General features: G+C 40.6%; 1 protein-coding gene across 1 annotated transcript in view; it reads left to right on the forward strand.

The window, feature by feature from the left end:
* Positions 1 to 15729, forward strand: part of LOC141513005 (plasma membrane calcium-transporting ATPase 4-like) — a 99506-nt gene extending 83777 nt beyond the window's left edge. The window contains exons 16-22 of the mRNA XM_074222418.1: positions 352 to 543; positions 1345 to 1558; positions 1703 to 1914; positions 3278 to 3385; positions 8053 to 8235; positions 12020 to 12176; positions 15614 to 15729. Of these exons, the coding sequence (XP_074078519.1) occupies positions 352 to 543; positions 1345 to 1558; positions 1703 to 1914; positions 3278 to 3385; positions 8053 to 8235; positions 12020 to 12176; positions 15614 to 15639 (1092 nt within the window). The 3' untranslated portion in view covers positions 15640 to 15729. The remainder of the gene's footprint in view (positions 1 to 351; positions 544 to 1344; positions 1559 to 1702; positions 1915 to 3277; positions 3386 to 8052; positions 8236 to 12019; positions 12177 to 15613) is intronic.
* The last annotated feature ends 5979 nt before the right edge of the window (positions 15730 to 21708 follow it).

Below are 21708 nucleotides of genomic sequence, written 5' to 3' on the forward strand. Positions count from 1 at the left end.
GTACATTGTCTCAGATCCTCTGTACTCTGAGCCTATAGATTCATAAAATTATAGAATGTCAGAACTTGGAGGGAAATTATGGATGTGATCAGTGAATGAGGTTTTCTCTAGGGTGAAAAACCTTGTGGATTTTCTTGATATTGTTCTTGGTCCATCATGGCAGAAATGGAAAATTATGCAACTAAGTACAGAGGGCAGCAATGCAATGAGATTTAAAGGTAACCTGAAGCTCCTGCAGTCATTATCATGCTAAGTTGGGTATGTTTTCGATTCTACCAAAAGAGTCCTGACTGCCCGGAGGTGGTTGGTCTCATTCCAGGTTCTCATTTTGATCTCTCCTCTTCCCCGCAGGGCATCGCAGGCACAGATGTGGCAAAGGAGGCATCCGACATCATTCTAACAGATGACAACTTTTCCAGTATTGTTAAGGCAGTGATGTGGGGTCGAAATGTCTATGATAGCATTTCCAAGTTCCTACAGTTCCAACTTACTGTCAATGTGGTGGCTGTGATTGTGGCCTTCTTTGGGGCCTGTATCACCCAGGTGCAGTGAGGGAGCCCAGTCTGAAGGATGGGTCAAAAGGTGGCTGGGAAATGGGGAAGTGTGGCAGCTGAGAAGGATAAAGGAGAGCTCTACACTTTTAGGGCAAAGGAGAAGCCCAGGTCACTTCTGTGATATCTGCTAATTCTGCAGGAGTCTTTGAGAAGAACTCCAGAAATGAGAAACATGAGTTCTTATGACTGACCACTTTATAGCCACCACATATCAATGATGTGAAGACATAATGAAGGCAATGCAAAAAATATCAATCCCATCTTACATGGAAATGGCAAATGGAGTTTCATTAAAGTCACAAATGCCTTGCCTATGGTCACTGACTAGGAAGTGTTAGGACTAAAACTTGGTTCTAGATCTCCTACTGCCAAAGTCCAGTGCTTCTTCTGTTTGAGGAATGTGAACTCTAAAATTGTAAAAGCCTTAAAATATAGGGCTAAAACAAAATTGACAGAAAATATAGGTTAGAAATAAAGTTTGATTCTCTGAGATTTAATGACCACACTTGAACTGGGAAAGAGGGAAAATATTTATGCAGAATTTATGCAAATATTTATGCAAAAACAGAGGAGAGGGAAAATTATTAACTTCCAGGAGTCTTAATTTCTTAATTAATGATAAGATCACTGAAAAGAAATCTCTCTAAAGAAATCAATCTTTTTTTGAGAAATAGTTTTGAGAAAATTATTATACTTTGATAGGGAGTAGGGTATAAGGAATAATGGGGCTGAAGAGTGCAAAAGATTTATGGAAAAAATTAAAAGAAAAAAATCCTCTTCTTCCTGCTAGGATTCCCCACTGAAAGCTGTGCAGATGTTGTGGGTGAACCTGATCATGGATACTTTTGCCTCCCTGGCCCTGGCTACTGAACCACCCACGGAAGCATTGCTGCTGAGAAAACCCTATGGCCGAGACAAGCCACTAATCTCCAGGACCATGATGAAAAATATCCTTGGCCATGCAATCTTTCAACTTGTCGTCATCTTTACCCTTCTCTTTCTTGGTGAGCCAGAGCCAGGATGAGGAAAGGAAGCCTCAGAGTTTTGGGAAGAAGACAAGGCAATTGGGTTTTTTGAGAATTGGGGACCTATGTTCCCATGGGTCCCCCTAACCCCACTCCCAACCTTATTCTGTCTCCCCTACCCAGGTGAAGAGTTCTTTGACATCGACAGTGGGAGGAAAGCCAGCCTAAACGCCCCACCCTCCCAACATTATACCATTGTATTTAATACTTTTGTGCTAATGCAGCTCTTCAATGAAATCAATGCCCGAAAAATCCATGGGGAGAGGAATATTTTTGAAGGCATGTTCAATAACCCCATCTTCTGTTCTGTGCTGGTGGGCACATTTATCTCCCAGGTAAGAGAAATTTCTGATGAGCAGGATCCTCCAGGAGAGAGCAGGAAGGACAAGAGACCAGCCAGGGTGGGGTAGGGGCTGAAGTTAGATGTCCTTCATCTGGAACTCGATGTTGTTTTTGAACCTGATACAAATGTGATGTGGGAATGGAGCTTAGTCTGGGGGTGAAAAACCTTCTGGATTTCCTTGATATTACTCTTGATCCATCATTGTGGAAATGGACAATTATGTTGCACCTAAATATACATGAAACTCCTACCATTGCATCGCACTAATTTAGGCAAGGAAGGAGAGTTAGTATGACAGGCAATAGACCTGTGCTTGCCTTGGATAATATCCATGCCATACCTTTCTCTGGGATCCCATCTTTAACAGTGTTCACCCTGAGAATTAAAAGGAAGGCTTCTTCCCCCTCCAATTTGTCTGTGTGAATGACAAGGATTTCTAGGGTTCTGTTTCTCAAGTCCAAGATGTTAACCTGGTTAAGGGGGATTTGAACACAGGTCTTCCAATTCTAAACCCATGCATTTCCACCCCCCCCCCCATGATAGGTTTGACTTCAGGTAGCAAGTTCTATGCTCAGGCAAGTGACTTTAGGCAAGTCACTCTCTGAGTCTCAGTTTACTCACCTGTAAAAATGAAGGCAGTGAACCAGTTGATTCTATAACTTTCTTAAAAGTGATTTTGTTGGGGTGGCTAGGTGGTGCAGTGGATAAAGCACAAGCCCTGGAATCAGGAGTACTTGAGTTCAAATCCGGTCTCTGACACTTAATAATTACCTAGCTGTGTGGCCTTGGGCAAGCCACTTAACCCCATTGCTTTGCAAAAAGAAAAAAGTGATTTTGTTTCATTTTTTTCATTTACATACAAAGATAGTTTTCAACATTTACCTTTCTTTGTAAAGCTCTGAGTTTCACATTTTTCACATTTTTCTACCCTAATATAGATTATTCATATACAATTTTATTTAACATGTTTATTTAACATGTTAACAACATTTAACATATTGCGAAAAATCATCAGATTTGAGAGGAACAGTCATAAGAAAGAAAGAACATAAAACAAGTTTTGTGTGTGTTTTTTTAAGTTGTGTATGGTGTGTTTTGGTCTGTTTTAAGTTGATTTCATTTCTCAGTCTTTAGGAGTTCTGGCTCTGGCTCTTATGTGATCATAAGCAAATCACTTCTCCTCTCTTAAGGATCAGCTTCCTCATTTCTAAAATAATGAAAACATTTTCATGACCTACTTCACAAGGTTGTTGTGAGAAAAGCTCTTTGTTAACTGAAGGTCCTATCTAAGCAAGAGCCACTATTATTCAACCACTCATTTCTGATCTGGTGATATGTCTCTTTTTTTCTCCCAGGTCCTGATAGTGGAATTTGGGGGCAAACCTTTTAACTGCACAAACCTTACCTTGAGCCAGTGGCTATGGTGTCTTTTCCTTGGGATGGGAGAGCTGATCTGGGGCCAGGTGAGTCACTTCTTCCCTCACACTTATCTCAGCTATGTGCTCATCTAGTTTGAGGACACTGACCTACACTGGAAAGGGCTACCCCCACAGATGCAAGTACCAAGTATTAAAGGGCTAAAAGCTTTGATTAAGCACCTTTTGTGGGCCAGGGATAGTGACAAATAATGATAATGAGAGCCTCAAGGAGATTGCATTTGGATGACCCCAATCATCTATCTCTCTGTTCTCTGGCTCTCTAGTTTTGCCTGGGATTCTAAGTTTGTCACTGCCATACCTTGGCCTCACCTAAAACTTTTGAAGGAAAGAATAATTTTATTATATTGTCACAATATAACATAACAATGCTTTGGGAAACACACTCTTTTGAGTTAATATAATGCAATTTAGTTTAAATTTACAATCTGAACCAAAGGATTGTATATAGTTTAAATTTAAAAAACTAAACAAAAATAAAACAGGATTTGTAATCTGATTTATTTTTCCTCTGTTATAAATGTATAAAAAATCCCCAAGTGCTGCTATAGAAGAACCATGAGAAATTTACCTTTGTTTACCTCAGAAAATAATACATTTAAGGCACTGTAAAAATTTCAAACATGGTACAACAAAATAATGTGAAAAAATGTTCCAGTGACAGCTTACAAAAATTCAATAACTAGTATAGTCTTATAAAAACAAAGCATATGTACATATGGGACAACTATATTAGCTATCTGGATTCAATTAATATCACATGTGGATTGTGGGGGAATCTACACACACCAATATTCAAGGACTTCCTTCAATTAATACAACTATTTTTGAAGAGTGGGTGGGGGGAGAGAGAGGAAAAGGAGAGAGGAGAGAAGAGAAAAAGAGAGGAAAAATTAATTTGATGCTGTAATGTACCCCAACCTCATCGATGTTGTTTGTATACTTTTTTTTGTTTTTACTTAAAATGAAACCCAGTGGTTCAGTGTAAAGAATCCAGGATCTTCTTACCTACTATACTATCCATGTGACCTTGAGCAACTCAATTGCCTAGATTCATTTTCTCCATCTGTAAAATGAGGGAATTTCACTAACTGGCCTCAGATTCATTCTATGATCCTGTAAATAAATAAACAAATTACAGTAGAAAGGCTAAATAATTGTATGTCTAGAAACTCTTCATTAGAGTACATGTATGAACAAGGAAATGGAGACAGGACCCTCAAGTACCCCTTAAAAAAACTCACTAGCTAATTGTTCTCTTAGAAGGCAGAAAGAGCTAGACCAGAGAAGGAATGAAGTATATGGGATTGGAGGGAAGAAAATTAGATGTGAGGTCTGAAAGCAGAAAGTCATTTTGGATGGGAAAACCAAAAGGAAATAACTAAGGTGAAATAAACACCCTAACATTTTGAAGAGTATCAAGAGCATAAAAGCTTGAAGCCTCCAAGGCAATTATTCTTCCCAGCATTGATTCTTCTATATGCATGTCATGATATATCAATTCATACTTTGATTTATTTACACATTCATGAGGAGTAACCACATGGTGTTCCCCATTTACTCCTCACTTCTACTTTTCCCTACCCCCTCACCATTCTAAAATTTTAAACTAAGAAGAATCTTTGATTGTCTTCAGATCATCATTCTTCAGATGGGAAAACTGAACCTTGGAGTGCCTTGGGCTTGCCCAGAGTGACATAGCCAGTATGTCTTAGACCCAAGATGTAGACTCAGTTTGTCTGATTCCAAAGCTAATATTGAGTGCACTATACCATAGGCATGCCTGTGATAAGTCTAGGAATAAATTCATTCTTTTTCCTATAAGGCTGTATTTCTTTGAAAGGAAGTTTTTGAAACTCTTGAGGAATAAAACTATTATACAAAAGGCATGGAAACAGATAAATGTATAAAACCACAGAAATCCTATGCTAGCTTTACTAAAATTGGGGTAGAGATTGGCAAATGTAGTTTGTTTTTACATCCTTTTCTCTGAGTGATATGTCCTTACTGGAAGAGTATTGTATTTAGAGCTTTAAAAAAAAAGTTAATAGGCACTATGATAAGTTATAAAGGGAAAGCAAAAACAGGTCCTGCTTTTAAGTGACATATCCTAATAAAGGAAAAAAAAACATGTACATGCAAGAATAATAGCACTTATAGTACATTTAAGGACGTCGGTACTGCTATTATTTTAAAGATAAGAAGGTGAAGTAGACAGTTTAAATGACTTGCCCAGGGTTTCACAGCTAGTGAGAATCTGAGTCTAGATTTGAACTCAGATCTTGACTCCAGGTCCAGTGTTCTATGCATTAGGATGCCATCTTGCTGCTCTCTGATTATATGGAAGGTTATTTTAAAGGGGAAGGCGTAAGCAAATGCAAGAGGTAGTATTTTTGCTTGGTTTCAAAAGGAAGCCAGAGACACTAGAAGAGGAGAGCATGCCAGGAGGACAACCAGGGCAAAGACCAAACCAAGATGGTTCATGGGAGCTAGGGGATAGCTAGCAGGCTGGGTGGATGGGACTGGAGAGTGCATGGAAGACAGGAAATGTGTGAAACCTGGAAACATGAGAAGGGAGCAGACTGTAAAGACTTGAAATGCCAAATTGAGGGCTTAGAGTTGATCCTGGAGATCTGGGGGAGGAGGAGCTATCTACTGAACTTGTGGAGTAAGGGCAGAGACAGATGCTTTAGGAGCATCCCTTTGGTAGTGAAAGTGGAAGATACTTTGCAAAGGAGAGTGACTGGAGGTAGGAAAGATAATGAAAAAGGTTATCACAGCCTCTGTCCAGGGGAGAAGAAATAAAACCCTGAACCTAAGGTGATGGCTGTATGGGTATGAAGAAAGGGATATCTGTGGCAGAGAATGATAGCATTGTAGAAGGCTTAGGAGCTTATTGGAGCAATGGAGGGAGATCACAAGGACCTTGCTCTTCTGCTTAGGGTTAGCATGACCTTAGACAACCTTATTTCTCTCTTCTCTCATCTGTCAAATGAAGAAATTGAGTTAGATGATTTCTGTGGCTCCTTTGGGCTCTAGATCTTGTGAACAAACTCTTCATCCTTCAGGCAAGATATATTCAGGTTGGCTAGGTATGATAAGATTCTTGGTCCCTTCCCTATATCTCCAACTTCTTTCCATTTATAGACCCTTGGGTCATGACTTCCATTGGAGCCAAATTATACTTCCATCTTTGTCCTTAAGGTCCATGTTAGTCCCTAGCTGAGGGAGGTGCTTCTCTACTTGGTTTCAAAGATTCTTCTACTAGTTTGTAGACTTCTCCCACTGACTGAGCATTTGCCTCCTTCCCCACTTTCCTGGAAGTCTTGAAGAACAAATTCTGGGCCATGGAAAACATTCTTTTACTTCTGACCCATTTCTCTGTTCAGCTTGCCTGAAACACATTTACTAGTCAGTCACTATACTCAGGTCTGTATTGGAGACTAACACTCTCATCTCTATGTAAGTGAGTCTGAATCAATATAGCAGCACCCCCTACCCTTTGGAGATTCCAAAGGCTTCTCAAATTCAGTTTATCCAAAACAGAAAAGTTCATTTTCCTCTCACTTCTTCTTCACTTCCCTATTTCCAGTAGCAGATCACCAAACTCAAAGTCAGCCTTGACCCTTACTCTCTTATTTCTTATCCAATCAACTGCCAAGGATTGTCTTTTTTATCTTTACAAAATCTCTTGTATTCATCCCCTTTACTCATTCATCAACTAGTTCAGGCTCTCACCAACTCTTACCCTGGATTATTATCATGGCCTTCTCATTGGTCTCAAAAGCTGTCAAAAGGATTTTCTCAAAATTTAGGTTTGAATCCAAGATTGATAGTGTCATTGGAAATCATTCATTTTTTGGTGAGGCAATGTGGTTAAATTAATTGCCCAAGGTCACACAACTTGGATAGTATTAAGTGTCTGAGACTGGATTTGAACTCATGTCCTCCAGGACTCTATCCATTGTGCCACCTAGCTGCCCCCATAATGTCACTGGAAAGGGATTTGGAGTGAGGCCTCAGAAACTAGCTGCAGCAAGAAGTAGAAAAGGAAAGATTAAGCTGAGGGTAGGCAGAGAAACAGTAAACCCACTCACTAGAACAAGTTTTGGGAAAGAAGACAAGAGAGGCATCCCAGGAACCATTGATGCTACAGATGGGCCAAGGCAAGGAATATGAGAGTACTTTAGAAGAAAACAATAAATTTTACAGCCAGATTTATACATGACTTTAGTTGGAATGAAGTCAAATTAGAAATTCAATAAATCTAGGTTGGTATCTTTGGGCAACTGCTATTTTGAGTGTTAGTACAGATCAGATTAGATGGTTTTATAAGCTTAAAGAATCAAAAGTGGGAGAAAAACATTTAATTTGTCTTTCCACAGTAAGCTAGTAAATAATAAATTATGGCAATAAATATTTCTTTTTCTACAAGAAACTTCATTCCAGGAGCATCTTTGTGCAGAATCAGCCTTAGGACCTACTTAAGGGAGGAAATTTTGATCTGTCACCAAGGCAATGAAAACTCTCTTTTCTTGGAACACTGGGAATCTTCCTAAATAAAATGATAGATTAAACAACCCTTATGCCTTACTCTCCTCCCCTCCCATGTCTAGTTCTCATATTTATCTATAATCTGAACTTTTGTCTCGATTTAAGAGATTTCACCTCTCTCATTGTCCCCATCCCTATAGGTAATTAACTCAGTACCTACTTCAAGATTGCCTTTCTTGAAGACTGCTGGCCATGCCATCACCAAAGAAGAAATCAGCCAGAGACACCTGGCTGAGGGAATGGAAGAATTTGACCATGGAGAAATGGAGCTGCGCCGTAGCCAGATTCTCTGGTTCCGGGGCCTGAATCGCATCCAGACACAGGTAAAGTCCTGGGAACCTAGCTCTCACCACTGACTGGGAAGGAATTTTTTTCCAAAGCAAAAACAGTAGTGAGGGAGAGGAAGGAAGGTAGCATTGAAGCTGAAACCTCCACATTTTCTATGTTTCTTCACCCCCTAATCACAAACCTAATGAAAAGCTGTTAATTGCTCATAGCAAGCAAGGCCTCCAACCCTGTGCTCAAGACTTGAGTATCTAAGATATAAGTTCATTTTCTGCTGAGCAGGTAAGGTGGTCCAGGACTGGGACACTCAAAAATTGCTAACTTATTTTACCTGGAGGGTAGCCTTGTTCATCCTCCTCCAGAAAAGAACTTTCAGAGAGTATCTGCATGATGACTAAATAAATCCCCATCAGATCCTTACTGAGTCTTCTTTTCAAAGCCTCTGGTGTTTTCCATACCATAACAGTGTGGTAAGGAAAAGAAATGGCAAGGAAAAACTTGACCAAAGCCCAGCTCCATCCCCAGTCTTTCCCTAACTAACTTTAGTGAGATAAATGCCAGGCACAGGTGAGTAATGACAGCTGCTTCTTCATGACTAAGTTTCTTTTGCAGGATCCAAACTTGCTACCAAGAAAAGAAGAAACCAGCTTCCTTCAGCCCTCTATCCATTTCCCCACCCCTATTGCAGCCTCAGTTCCTTCCCTCAATCTGGCAGGGGCATCATCTACTTGTTACCTAGTCATTTTCCTATGTTTTTTCAGCCAGTTCTGCGAGTTGGTAAAGCCCATAAAGGGCACTGAAGTGGCCTCTCCTGAGGGACCATTTTCCAAATCAGCTCATGAGATCCAGGCAGTTAAATGTTCATTCCATTAGAGTTATGGTTTAGAAGTGTCACAGTCTGCCTTACCAATAGAACACAAAATTGGTGATATTGGCATTTTGACTGTGCCTGGCAAAAGACCTCCCTAAGGGCAAAGATCTGGTCTTCAGGCTGGTGATATAACTGACTTTCATGAAACTCAAAGACCCCTTCCCTTCTTTTAAGTCTTTAAAGTCCCCAGAGCCAAAAACCCTGGTGCCAGGGTCTCTTGGGTGACTTTCCCATTCCCATACCTAGGTATTCAGTACTTTCCTTTGAGTCTGCTCTTTTCAAAATAACCATGTTTTTGCTTTTTCCTCCCTTCAGGGTATCCTGCCTCCTCTTCTCCTAGTCGGATTCCCTTGTTGCAGTGTCTCTTGACTCCCACCAACCCTTCTTCTGGGGCCTAGGGTTTCCAGGTTTTCCTCTCTACTCTTCTCCACCCAACTTTCCTCCAAGCCTCAATATATACAATTTTTGCATTTGCTGTAACCTACCCATCTTTTCCTAGCATCCTTTGAGGGGAAAGGGTGGCAATGGATTATAAATCTATATAAATATATTTATATATACAAAGTTATATATAAATTTGAAAGCTGAACTCAGAGTCAAGAAGTTCTGAATTCTCTACTCCTTTCTCCAGCATGTGCAGGCTAATTGACTTTGAACAACTTATAGAAAGAGAATCAGATCAAAATTCCAGGATATCTCCCCTCTGTCCTGTTTAACAATTCAAAAGGTTGTCCAACTCACTGATTCTGGAGCTTTCAGGACATCACAGTAAACTCATCATAAAGGAAGCATTATTCTAATGTGGACTGAGATCTCTGAGCAGAATGGTTAGAACAGGTCTACCTTTGTTCATATCAGCTAAAAGTTTCTTATAGCTTCATTACAGTATTGTCAATGTCTCCTACTATCTGACTATTAATATGTCATTTATTACCCCATCTTGATTAAGAAGAGTAAGGGCCCCTGGTAGGGGAGTGGGAGGTGGGAGGTGAGCGGTGGGTACTAAAACAATCTGATTTTAATCAGGATTACCACATTCTCTGATGCTAGGTTACCTCTCCCTCTCCTTTCTTTCCTATGATTATCAAATAACTAGCACCACTGGAAGTAGAAACACTTGAACACTGAGGGCCAGAGCCTCAGAGGAGAGTGTTTAAGAGTGGGGGAGGCAGCTGGGCTCCAACTGCATTGGGAGACTGAGCTTCTACCCCATGTGAGCAATAGGGAGTAATGCCTTGTATCATCCTGACTGTGACATGCTGTCATAGAAGGGAAATGATATTACCTAAGGGAAGCCATCCCTGGACTCCCTACTTCCCTGTGATAGGGGAGGACCCTCTGTACTCACCCTAACTCATTCAGAGCTAATGGAGAATCTGGTTCCTGATGGTTTGCAAGAGAAAATGTGTCAGCTGTGTAGGGGAGTGGAAGTGATGACCTTTCAATCCATACTGTATTCTGAATTCAGAAACCCATTTGAAACAAACAACTTGCTAAATAAGAATGACAAAATTGACCAAAAGCAGTTAACCCCTTTGCTTTCTCAACTTCCCCTTTCCCTGGGGAAGTATTTTGGAGGGTAAAATGAATGAAACTGGCCCCTCTTCTAATCATTCGCCAGGTAGATGGACCTGGGGATGTAAACAACTTGAGTGCTTTCAAAACTATTCTACAGAATTTATAAATACAGAATTTCAAAACATTCTACACCCACTCCAATATACTAAAGTGTGGTATATAGATGTGTGTACATGTCTGGATGTTAGAGGGTGGTGTTTTCCCACTACTCTGGTTTTTTGTCTTTATTGTTTATTCAACAATAGGACAGTTTGGGGGTATGGGAGAGGGTGGGATTAATGGGACCAAATAGGAGACAAATGGGTCCTATTTATCATCAGACTGATGATGTATGGTGCCAGAGGGGCAGAAGAACTGATGGTGTTAATGCCCTTTGCCTCCAAGGAGCAAAGCAATTTGGAAATCAAATATTCTCCTTCCATAGGACCAGTGGAGCAACTGTTCACCACCACTACCTCCAACACCTCTTTTCCTTCCCCTTTCTCCGTCTAACTGCCCCCCACCAATTTATTCCAAGAACCTGCCAACCATGAGGATCTTTGGAGCTCTAGTTCAGCTATGGCCACCACTATAGAATGTCTGACTCTTGTTTCTATTTGTGCCTCCTTTCAAATTTAGCCCCCCAAAAAAAGGTTGGCTGGGAGAAGAAAGCACTGTTCCAGGGATGGGCCCAATAATTGAAAGGCAGCATAATATTGCATTGGGTTTGAATCCTGGTTCTCTTTGGTAGCCCTCATTTTCCTCATCTGTAAAAACTGAGGGATGAGATGTCCCCCTAATCAATGCTCCTAGGATCAATCTGTTGATGAGGGCTCTTTCCACCAGGACTACCTGGCTGCCAATTAGAGATAAAACTTTTTTAGTTTTCCCCAGTTTCATGGATCTCTCACTGACAAATCTATGAAAGTTTTGTTTTTGTTTGATTATTCCAAGCATCAGAACTCAGCTGAACCTCTCCCTATTTCTAAATTTTTGCCTTAATTTTGAGCATTTGGATTACAATTCTATGTCCCTTCCCCACCCCTCACCCCCACTTCTTGCAGGGGAGCTCTTTGTACCCCAAGGTTTCTTTCAACTAAAGAGACAAATAGGTAAAAGAAATCTGCTGTGCCCTTAACACAGCTTAAAGAAAATGGACTTTAGTTGGGTTTTTGGACTTCATGGCAAGCCTGATTCTCAATGAAGTATAATAATCTTCAATGAGTTTCCCCTCTTTTCCTTGTGTTTGGAGAGGGGTTCACTTTCTGTCTCCTTCTTCCCTCTCTTTTTTTCCCTTGGTTCTCTTCCTGATCCCTCCAACTCCCCTCACCTCCTTCCCTTTTTCTTGTCTCTGACTGTGGAGCAAAGCTATCTCATTCTCTGATTCTTTACAGATCCAGGTAGTTAACAAATTCCAGATGGCGGCCGGCTCTTATCCGGGAGCCATGAGGAGACAGAACACCAAGAGTCTGCGAGAAATAAATCCTGTTTCTACCCACATTCTTGTAGATATTTCTCCACTCAATTCTACTGCTTCATCTTCTGTGGGCAGTGAGTTATAGTCTATTATAATGCATGAATTGCTAAAATGACCACAAGAGAGCGGGTAGCATCCACTTTAACCAACTTCAGTTCTCTCTTCCTTTTGGTTTTTCCCTTGATCTTTTGACTTGAGAAAGGGAAGGAAAAAAATCCCACCCACTCCCAAACCAACCAGACTGTTTGAAATTTACTTTTTTATCTTTAAAAAGTTGTTGCATCTTAACCATTTACAAATTCACAACCATTATAATAATAAAAAAAAACTTTTGGGGGGGGATGTTTTCCTGCTTTGCTTATTCCTTCCTTTTCTTGAGTTTTTTTTTTCCCTCCCCACCTCCCTCCATCCCACACCTCCTCACCCCTCTAACAGGAGCAATATGATTCTCACTCTAAGAAATCAACCCAAGATTAAGACATTTAGAGATCTTACTTATTGTGTCCTCTGGGGGGAAAAAAGTGTTTTGAGGAGCTTGGGAGAGGAGGAAGGGTAGAGAGAAAGCTTCTATATTTATTACTAAACTTTGAGTTTTTCATTGTTTGGCCAACAGTAAGAAATGAGTCCTCATAACACCACTGACTCCTGAGGTGGAAATATCAGTTTAAAAGGTACAGTTGAAATGGGAAAACTTGAGTGACATCAAATTTTATCGCTGGCCCATCTTGCCATTTCTAATTTATACTTCTGAAGCCTAATTAGGTTCATTCCTTGTGGAAATATATATTTTACCAGGTAGAGAAGGATAGGGGCATTGATTGTCTTAGGGCTTCTACATTCTTGGTGAGTTTCCTCTGTGCTTTTTCCCCATTTTATCAATCACTTTTTCAGCACAGGTAACAGGGTTGTTAGGAATTTTTTTCCAGAGTCAGCAGGAGGTGCTGGGTTCTTCATGGGTTCTCATTTCTACATGGCCCACTAAACAAAAAATAAGTCAGGACTTAGTAACATCCAAAGGATGCAACCTCCCTCTCTTTTTATTCTCTCTTCCACTATTTTCCTCCTCAAGCCTGACCTTCCTCCTCCTAGGTTTCTGTCCTTCCCTCTCTGCTTCTGGTGGGAAAGTTGACCTCTGGCTGGCTGTAGTTTGGACAGAGCCTGTGATTAGTCCTTATTGGATCTAATGAAAGTGGAATACCTAGGAATAACTAAGAATCAATTAAGGGAGATAGGAGATTGCGTTATCCAGCACTTCTCACTTGGAGTCTGATGATTCAGATTTTAGTTACCCTTCACTTTTTTTAAAGTAGTGCTACCTTTCATGGGAACCTCAATCTAAGGAATCCCAATTCCCCCTGGCCCAGTCACATATGGAAATACTCCCAGAGCCTCCCTTCATGGGAGTGGGGAAGATGAGAGAGAGAGACTTTAATCTTCTCTCTTCCCCCTCACTCTTTGCCATCTCATTTCAATATCTAGAAGGCAAAAAGTATATTTCCTCAGCCTCTGGAAGGGCAGGCCAACAGATTTGGATAATAATATTTCCTCCACAAGGAGCTATCACATGGCTTTACTTAATTACTAGTCAGCAGATGCCTCCCCTAGTTGAGGTTATGGAAAAAGACTTCCCCACAATCAGCCTGTTCCCCTTCCCCCTCCCCAAAGGATGATCTAAAGAAGATGGGGTTGGGGCAAGAGAAGCAAACACTACTTCTCTTTAACTCCCATGAATATGGGAGAAGAATGGAGAGAGAAGAAGGATTGGTTAAGTAGAAAGGGTCACGGCCACCACAACACCTGCTTCACTGGCTACATCATGCATCGTGCCCCTACCCACATCTGCTCACATACTGAGAGGTTGGGGGACACCCTGCACCAGAAGTGGGAGTGAGGAGGGTAGTGGTATTTGGGGATGGTTCTGCTTGGGATTGGCCATCCTTATCCATGGGGTAGTTTTAAGGTGTGTCATCTCTGCTTGGTATATGCTAAGATGGCAGAGAGGTGTCCAGCACACACTTCTACATAGGTTTACCCTTCCCTAAACTTCCCTTGTAGGTGGTTGATATGCTCTGGATTTCAGGAGTCTTGCTTTGTGACTGGATGATTGCTTCTTTTTTTTTTTTAGGTTTTTTTGGCAAGGCAAATGGGGTTAAGTGGCTTGCCCAAGGCCACACAGCTAGGTAATTATTAAGTGTCTGAGACCGGATTTGAACTCAGGTACTCCTGAATCCAGGACCGGTGTTTTATCCACTGTGCCACCTAGCTGCCCCGGATGATTGCTTCTTATTCCCCCCAAAGAAATCACTTTCCTATTTAAGATACTCTATCTCCCTTACCCTCTGTTTCTTGCCATTCATTATATAGAGGCTATCGGAATTGTGGCATATAAGAAAATGCATTCTACCCTACTCCTGATTCCTTTGGGAGCACAGGTAGTAGTTGTGTGGGTAAGGTCAACACCTACAGGGTGCTGAGACTTGCATTTGACCTAGAGTGGATGTGGATCTAATCCTCGGGCTAAGGCTCAACCTAGCTAGGAGCTCACACCCACTCCAAGAACCTACTTCCTCTCCTCCTCTTACTTCTTTCTTCTTCTCTTCCTTTGATTCCTTTCTTCTTCCTCTGCCTCCCCCTTTTACTCTTCCTCCTTTCCTCCACTCCCTCCACTCCCTCTTCTTTCCCTATTTTCCTTCTCTTACTCTTCTCTCCTCTTCCTCCACTTCCCTCTCTAGTCTTCTCTCCTCCAGTCCCCCCCACCACCAGTTTCATTTTCTTTTTCCTCCCTCCTTCTTCCTGTAGGCAGCAGGAGGAAGTTTCTAGGGACTAGTTTCCCAGTGGTTGCTTCTTCTTGGAGTGGGAATGGGAGGTAGAGACAGATCAGCATGCGGATGTGGGGTAGCAGTATACCCATATTCTGAACTGCCAGAATTCACATTGTCTGCATGTCACTGAGAGCCACAGAGCCTGGTTTGTCTGGCTTGTCCTTGTTTCCTGGGATGTGGAGTTCACTGTTGTCACCCCGAAAAGGGTTTACACACATCTATGGGTTTGTTCTTGTAGGCTTTAAATAGAGATGTGTCTGATTTAAACCATAATGAGATGCTTCCTATTTGCTCATAGCACCAATCCACATATCAAAATCATTTCTCAAGTATTTGGTTTTCACTTCCTTCATATATATGTATGTATATATATATATATATATATATATATATATATATTGCTTTTTTAAACTTTTTTTTCAATCTGAGTGGTTTGTTTGGGAATGTCACATTTGTGAAATGCCATAGCTAACTTTGCCATCACTCTCTCTCCACTCCATGCCCATGCTTGAATTTTGAACCATGTGATATTTATTTCATCTTATTTCTTCCATGATATCTTTATTGTATGTTTATTGTTAGTTTTTGCTCAGTGGTTTTCATTTTGTTTCTCCCTTCAAGTATTTCATTTCTCTACAACCTTTATCTCATTTCCTTGTTTTCTCCTCCTTCCTTTCTTCCTGGTATAGATAAAGGTCATAAACGCATTCCATAGCTCCCTCTTTGAAGGCCTTGAGAAACCTGAAACTCGAAGCTCTATCCATAACTTCATGACCCATCCCGAATTCACCCTGGAAGAAGATGAGCCAAGAATGCCCCTCCTGGATGGCAGTGAGGAGGATGAAGATAGCAAAGAGCCTGGGACAGATAAACTCGCCAAGGCCAGTGGGAGAAAAGAACCCCCATCCTTTTGGTCCAGCTTTGGAAACTACAATGCTTTGGACCCTAACCCAGTGCATAGCACAATTTCCAATTCAGACAGTACCTTACACAGCCTGGAGACATCAGTTTGACCCTTAAAACTCTGATTTCCATCCCTGATTCCTCCCATTTCTTCCCTTATCTGTCAATTTCATGTCCATGTGGTAATGGGACTTCTTATTGTGTTAACTTCTCCTATGTGTGCACCATTCATGGATTCCCACCCAGCCATTAGAGGCAAGAGAACGCACAATCAGGGACCCCCTGCCATTTAACTTCAAATTGGTGTTTGAGTTCAGAGGTTCTATAAATCAATAGTGGTTTTTTGTTAGCATTTTTTGAAAGAAAGGCAACAGCCCATGTCAGCCCCCAAATGATTTTCGGTCTTTGTGAGAATAGAACACAGGGAAATTTCTTGGCTCCTATGAGCCAATGTGAACCATTAGTTTTCTCCCTCTGCATCCTTGTTTAGCTATCTCTAAAAGGAAACAAGGAATTGAGTTGGGAAGGGAGTGGGGAATGGGATTTGTAGAATCAGTCTATAGATATCGATTACTCTCAAACAAGTCTTCCATTTTAAAAATTTCTACTTAAGCTCCTTAACTCTTTCCAGGGCTTCATTACCTTTCTCTCCTAAGTTCTTTTTAGCTTTCCCTTCCTCTTTTTTCCGTGGTAATGATTAAGAGAGTAGGGAAAATACTGAGTGAATTGAAAAACCAAGTCTTAGCTTGGTTTGCCAAGCCTCAGTGTGACCGAACTCCCTTCTGCCTCTGAAGCCAAGGGAGGTTTCACTCAGGGTTTTGGGAACCAGTTTTGGTCCTGAAAGGATTCCATTTGAGCAGTAAAGTAAACCAATCAATTTGGGTATGTTGTGTGTATGTGTTTGCCCTGTTGGTTTAATGTGCCTTCTCCTCCAAACTGCTATGTGGTCAGTAAGGGAAGAAGTCACTTTTTAAATGTCTTGGAACAAAGCCCTGACTTTGGAGAGGATTGTGCATTTGAGTGGAAGATAGTGTTTCCTGGGGTCTGAGTGGAAGGGGTGAGCTGAATCTGACTTCTCCTGGTTACATATTAGAGATCAGAAACTGGAAGAACTTAGGGCAAGACAGACCATTAGAGAGAATAACACTGGGTTTTCTATCTTAGCCCAACCCTTGTTACTTGCAAAGGAGTCTGCCAAGGCTCTGCCAACTCAGAATGATAGATGGGTAAGAGAGTCCATGTTTAAGAGGCTCTCTGAAGAGGCTGAGGAAAGTTGTTCAATTCAAAGCCAGGGCAGGCCTTACTTCACAGTTGTGAAGATCAGGGCCCTACTGCCCAGTTACCAGGTTTAAATCCCCTCGGATTTTACTAAGTCTGTTTTCCTTGCAGACCTCTGCCCACTGAGGACTCTCCAATACACCCCAAAAGTTAGCTTCAAAACTACCTATTATCAGTGCTGCAATTTTATTTGACTAATTAAGGTAGCAAGAGGAGGTCACTCTCTCATCCTCAGTTCTCCACACTCCACCTTTTCCAAGAGCTCTTCTAGCCATGAGCTCTTAAACTGCTGTCCCAAGAAGCCAGGTGCCTTGCCCTCCACCACCACCTCCACCAACACTGCCCAAAGCCTCCCCTACCAGCCTAGCACTCAGGAGTTGGGGACTTTGCTGGGAGATTATTTTTTAAAAGTGTTCCTTAAGATTGAAATGGAGCTGTGCTTTCTGGAAGTTCCATTTTTGTCCCTGCTGACTATGACTGATGCTTTTTTGTATGTGAGGTCAAGCCTATCACTCATCTTGATGGAAACCCCACCAAGAAAGAGGGATGGGAAAATGGGGGGGGAGCACCTCAAAGCTCTAATAAACCGCCAGATTGCCAAGAATTTCAAATCATCAAATACTTTTTTAATTGTGAGAAGGATCTTCCTGCTCCAAACTCTTCTTCCAGAGCACCTCTCCTATCAGTTTCCAGTTGAGCGGTCCAACTTAGCATGAACAAAGAAATTAGACTTTGCTTACTTGTGGCCACATCTCCCAACACTTATCTAATCCATCAGCCTAGGAAATAAAAGGAATTTTGAATTGGTTTTCAAAGGTTATGTGTTTTGTGATCTTTTTTCCTATATTAAATACTTGTGGAGGGGTAGAGGTAGATAAAAGCTCAATTGACCCAAGATGGTTTTAGGAGCTCACATATATGTATGTATATATGTATACATATATATATATATATATGCTATGTATTAAAAATAATTTAGGAGATACTGATTTAGTTCTGTGAAGTCTTTTACTGCCTCAGATATGTTTTTAAAAAACTTTGGAGTCTGCTTTACCATGTTAACTCCCTAAAGACTCTCTAGGTGCCTGACAGGTTACCCTTGAGGAACTTGTCTACTTTATAAAGTCAAAGGTTTTTTGTGTTCGTTTCCATATTAGGAGAAATACTATATAAATATGCAAAAATTATATATATAGTTTTCTTTATCAGAAACTGATATTTTTGAGTCAGCCATATGTATTTTGTTTAAAAAGATTAAAAAATAAAGATCTGTCATGTGACCCAGTTAAAAGGCTTATGAAAACCAATTATTTGATGTAACAGTATTGGTTCTAAAGACCAATAAATGACTTTCTCCAAACAACTTTCTTTGTACTTAAGAAAAAATTAGTTGGTTTCTAAAGATGTTTTTTATGTAAAATATATTGATACAGCTGGTTAGTAAGTTTAAACATTTCTGTGCATACTTTTTTAATGTAAAATTGTTCTCAATTTAGTTTCAATGATACAACTGGCAAGGTAAATGTGGCTTAAGTTATTAAAGTTATTCAAGAAAATTCTCTCCTCCCCACCTTCCCCCCAGAATAAAAAGGTGCTTTAGATTTGAAATGGGAAGTATAGGGAGGAAGAAGGTGGCGGAGTGTGAGGCCTCCATTTTAGATTTCTCTCTAGATAGATCATGAAGGATAAAAAGAGGGATTCATCTACTAATGGAAAAGGAAAATATTCAACAAGAATCACAGACAGGAGATGGACGTTAAACTTCCTTGTAGTCAGGTTGCCAGTTCCTCTCAAGGTTTTCAGAAGTTAGGGGTCTCTTGCTGACTTTGGTTTTCTTTGAAGCAATTGGCAGAATGGAACCAAAGACATTAACATCTCTTCTAGCCAGTTAGGGTTGATCTCTTTATAGAGTTTGCAGCTTCTATAATGTTTTCCCTTCTTTTTATCCCTAGGTGTTTATTAGTGCATAGTACATTGGATTTTTTACATGAGGATTGGATGTTTTCCCCCTCAGAAAAGTTTTTGTTCAAGGAAGAAAGTATCTACCCCAAGTGGGAAAAACAAAAATTTGGGTTTAGTCATGGTTGGCAGTCTTGGGAAACTGTTTAGACAGGACTCCCCCCACCTTTCATCCTCATCTCAGAACCCCTTGGGGAAGCCTGGTGGAATCCTTTTAACTCCAATCTTTATCAGTTTCTCCCCCAAACCCCAGAAGGGCAAGTTTGTACAGTCGAATTTCAATTCACTAAAACCCAGAAAAGACCTTGGGGAGTGGAGCTCACATGTGCCATGAGACCTTCTAATTAAGTCTCATTTCCTCTTCTATGTTTTAGTTGAACCAATCAATGGCACAATTCCTGAATATCTTTGTTCCTCATCCCTACTTCTTATTATGAGCCATCCCACTGTTGTAAGAGGGATTACCTGAAGCCTTACCCTTCAATCATTCCAAGCTTCTTTCTCTTTCAAGAGATCAAATCCCTTTCCTTTTAGCTCAATACAATCCCTTTCTTAATTTTCCCCTTTGTCAACCCTACTATACCATTTCTCTTTCCTAGTTTAAGTTTCCCAAGAGAAAGATATATGAAGACGAACTCAGATCATCATCCTATGACTAAATTGGCCTTGTTGAATATTTTCCACATCTATGTGTGTGTGTGTGTGTGTGTGTGTGTGTGTGTATGTGAATATGCCATATATATGTGCCAATGAATCTAACTCTTAGGTCTTTCTTGCAGCATGCAAATTAGGAGTTTTAAGTTTATTTTTCCCCCCTCAGTAACTTATAGTAAGCACTGGTATTTTTGTATAAAAAGGAAAAAACAAAACAAAAGACTTAAGTATTTGTGGTATGTGTATGTATAAAAATAAAATGGTGGTTTCAAAATAATATTTACTCTGATGTGTGTGGCCATATTCTGCAATTCCACTTAACAGTACACTCAATTTGTACCTGTATTCTTATATTATTTAAGCTCTATGTACAATGTTTTGCATGTATTTATATTGTTCTTGGGGAAAAAATTGGAATGAACTGTCACCTGAGATGAGAAGACTGAAAGAAGACATTTTTTAAAAAATAGAAAAAAATAAAAGGATCATTTTATTTTATTCTTTGGAGGGAAAATAATGCTTTTTGCTGTTAAGCAGAAATCAATGCCACTGTACACTGAAAATAAAAACACCATACCCACAAGTAGCTGTAATGTCCTCCATGTGTTTCCACCATGGCCCTAGTTGTCTCCTGAAGCTGAGTGGGACACACTTACACAGCTTTTGGAATGATTCCTTCCCAGTAAATGAATAGCTCCAAATCTACATACCCCTAATTCAAACCTTTCCTTTTTTGGTTTTCTCTGTTGACTTCTCAGGTTAATTTTCCTACATTGCTACCAAAGTAAGACAACATCTGACGTGTGGTTCTCCCTTGCTTGGGCCTGGGAAAAGTAGGGTGAGGAGGAACTGGGAATTTTATTTAAAGTGAATAGATTTACAGAGAATAAGGGGAAAACCAAACTTACCAAGGGCAGATGTTTTCTTAGTTCATTTTTATTGAGTAATAAGGACAAGAAGCCTCCACTTCTAGGACCCTTCTCTACTACTGGGCTTAAGGATTTCCACTTCTGCTTTTTCCATCTCTTCTCGCTATGGGTCCTGTTGGCCTACAACTTTTCAAAATTTAGCCCAGCATTGTCCAGATTTTGTTTTTCCCATTTCCTTGGATTTTATTTTTCTTCCCTATACCTTCTTGGGCAACTTACCTTCACATGAGTAAAACAATTCAAGAAGGGCAGCAACCTGGCTTTCCCCTTTCTCTCACTGCCTTGATTATTTTTTTTTTTGGCTATAACTTTGGAGAGAAGCCCACATTACCCATTACCCATTAAAAGCAACAAAAAGAGTCTTGGTACTGACTTGGATACCACATATGAAAATCCTAAATCTAGATCTTGGCTGTTAAGAAACAACCAGTTGGGGTGGCTGGGTAGTGCAATGGATAGAGCACTGGGCCTGGAGTCAGGAGTCCCTGCGTTCAAATCGAGCCTCAGGCACTTATTAATTACCAAGCTGTGTGGCCTTGGGGTAGACACTTAACCTCATTGCCTTGCAAAAACCTAAAAAAAAAAAGCAACCAGTTTTAGAAAAGGAAGATTTGTCCCCTGACTCCTGTCCCCACTATTTTCCTTTGAATGCTCTGTTTGCAATGTCTTGATTTTATAGGCTGTCAGCACTGTCCATGATGATGGTAAGGTCTTTAGTTTTTCCAGAATGCCTTAGAGGAAGCAGGTAAAACCTTTGCTCAAATTTCACCTCTGCCTCCAAATCCAAAGGGAACTCAAAAGCTGCCTCTCCCCATATGGACCACAGCTCAAGACAACAGGCAGGCTGTGAACCACTACTATTTCTCCTTATTAGATCTTATTCCTTTCCTCTTGAGGTCCTTAGCAATTGTGTGGGATCCTCTCACAGTCTGGTGCTAAATACCCTCATGAATAGACCTTTTCCTTTTGTCTCCTATCTTCTTTTAGTGAACCCATAGGACAGACTCCACACAGGCCCATATCCATTTCTGAGATATCAAAGTGCAAAGTTGAATCAGGAT

Source organism: Macrotis lagotis, chromosome 2, assembly GCF_037893015.1.
Source record: "Macrotis lagotis isolate mMagLag1 chromosome 2, bilby.v1.9.chrom.fasta, whole genome shotgun sequence".
In the NCBI taxonomy this organism is placed as follows: Eukaryota; Metazoa; Chordata; class Mammalia; order Peramelemorphia; family Peramelidae; genus Macrotis; species Macrotis lagotis.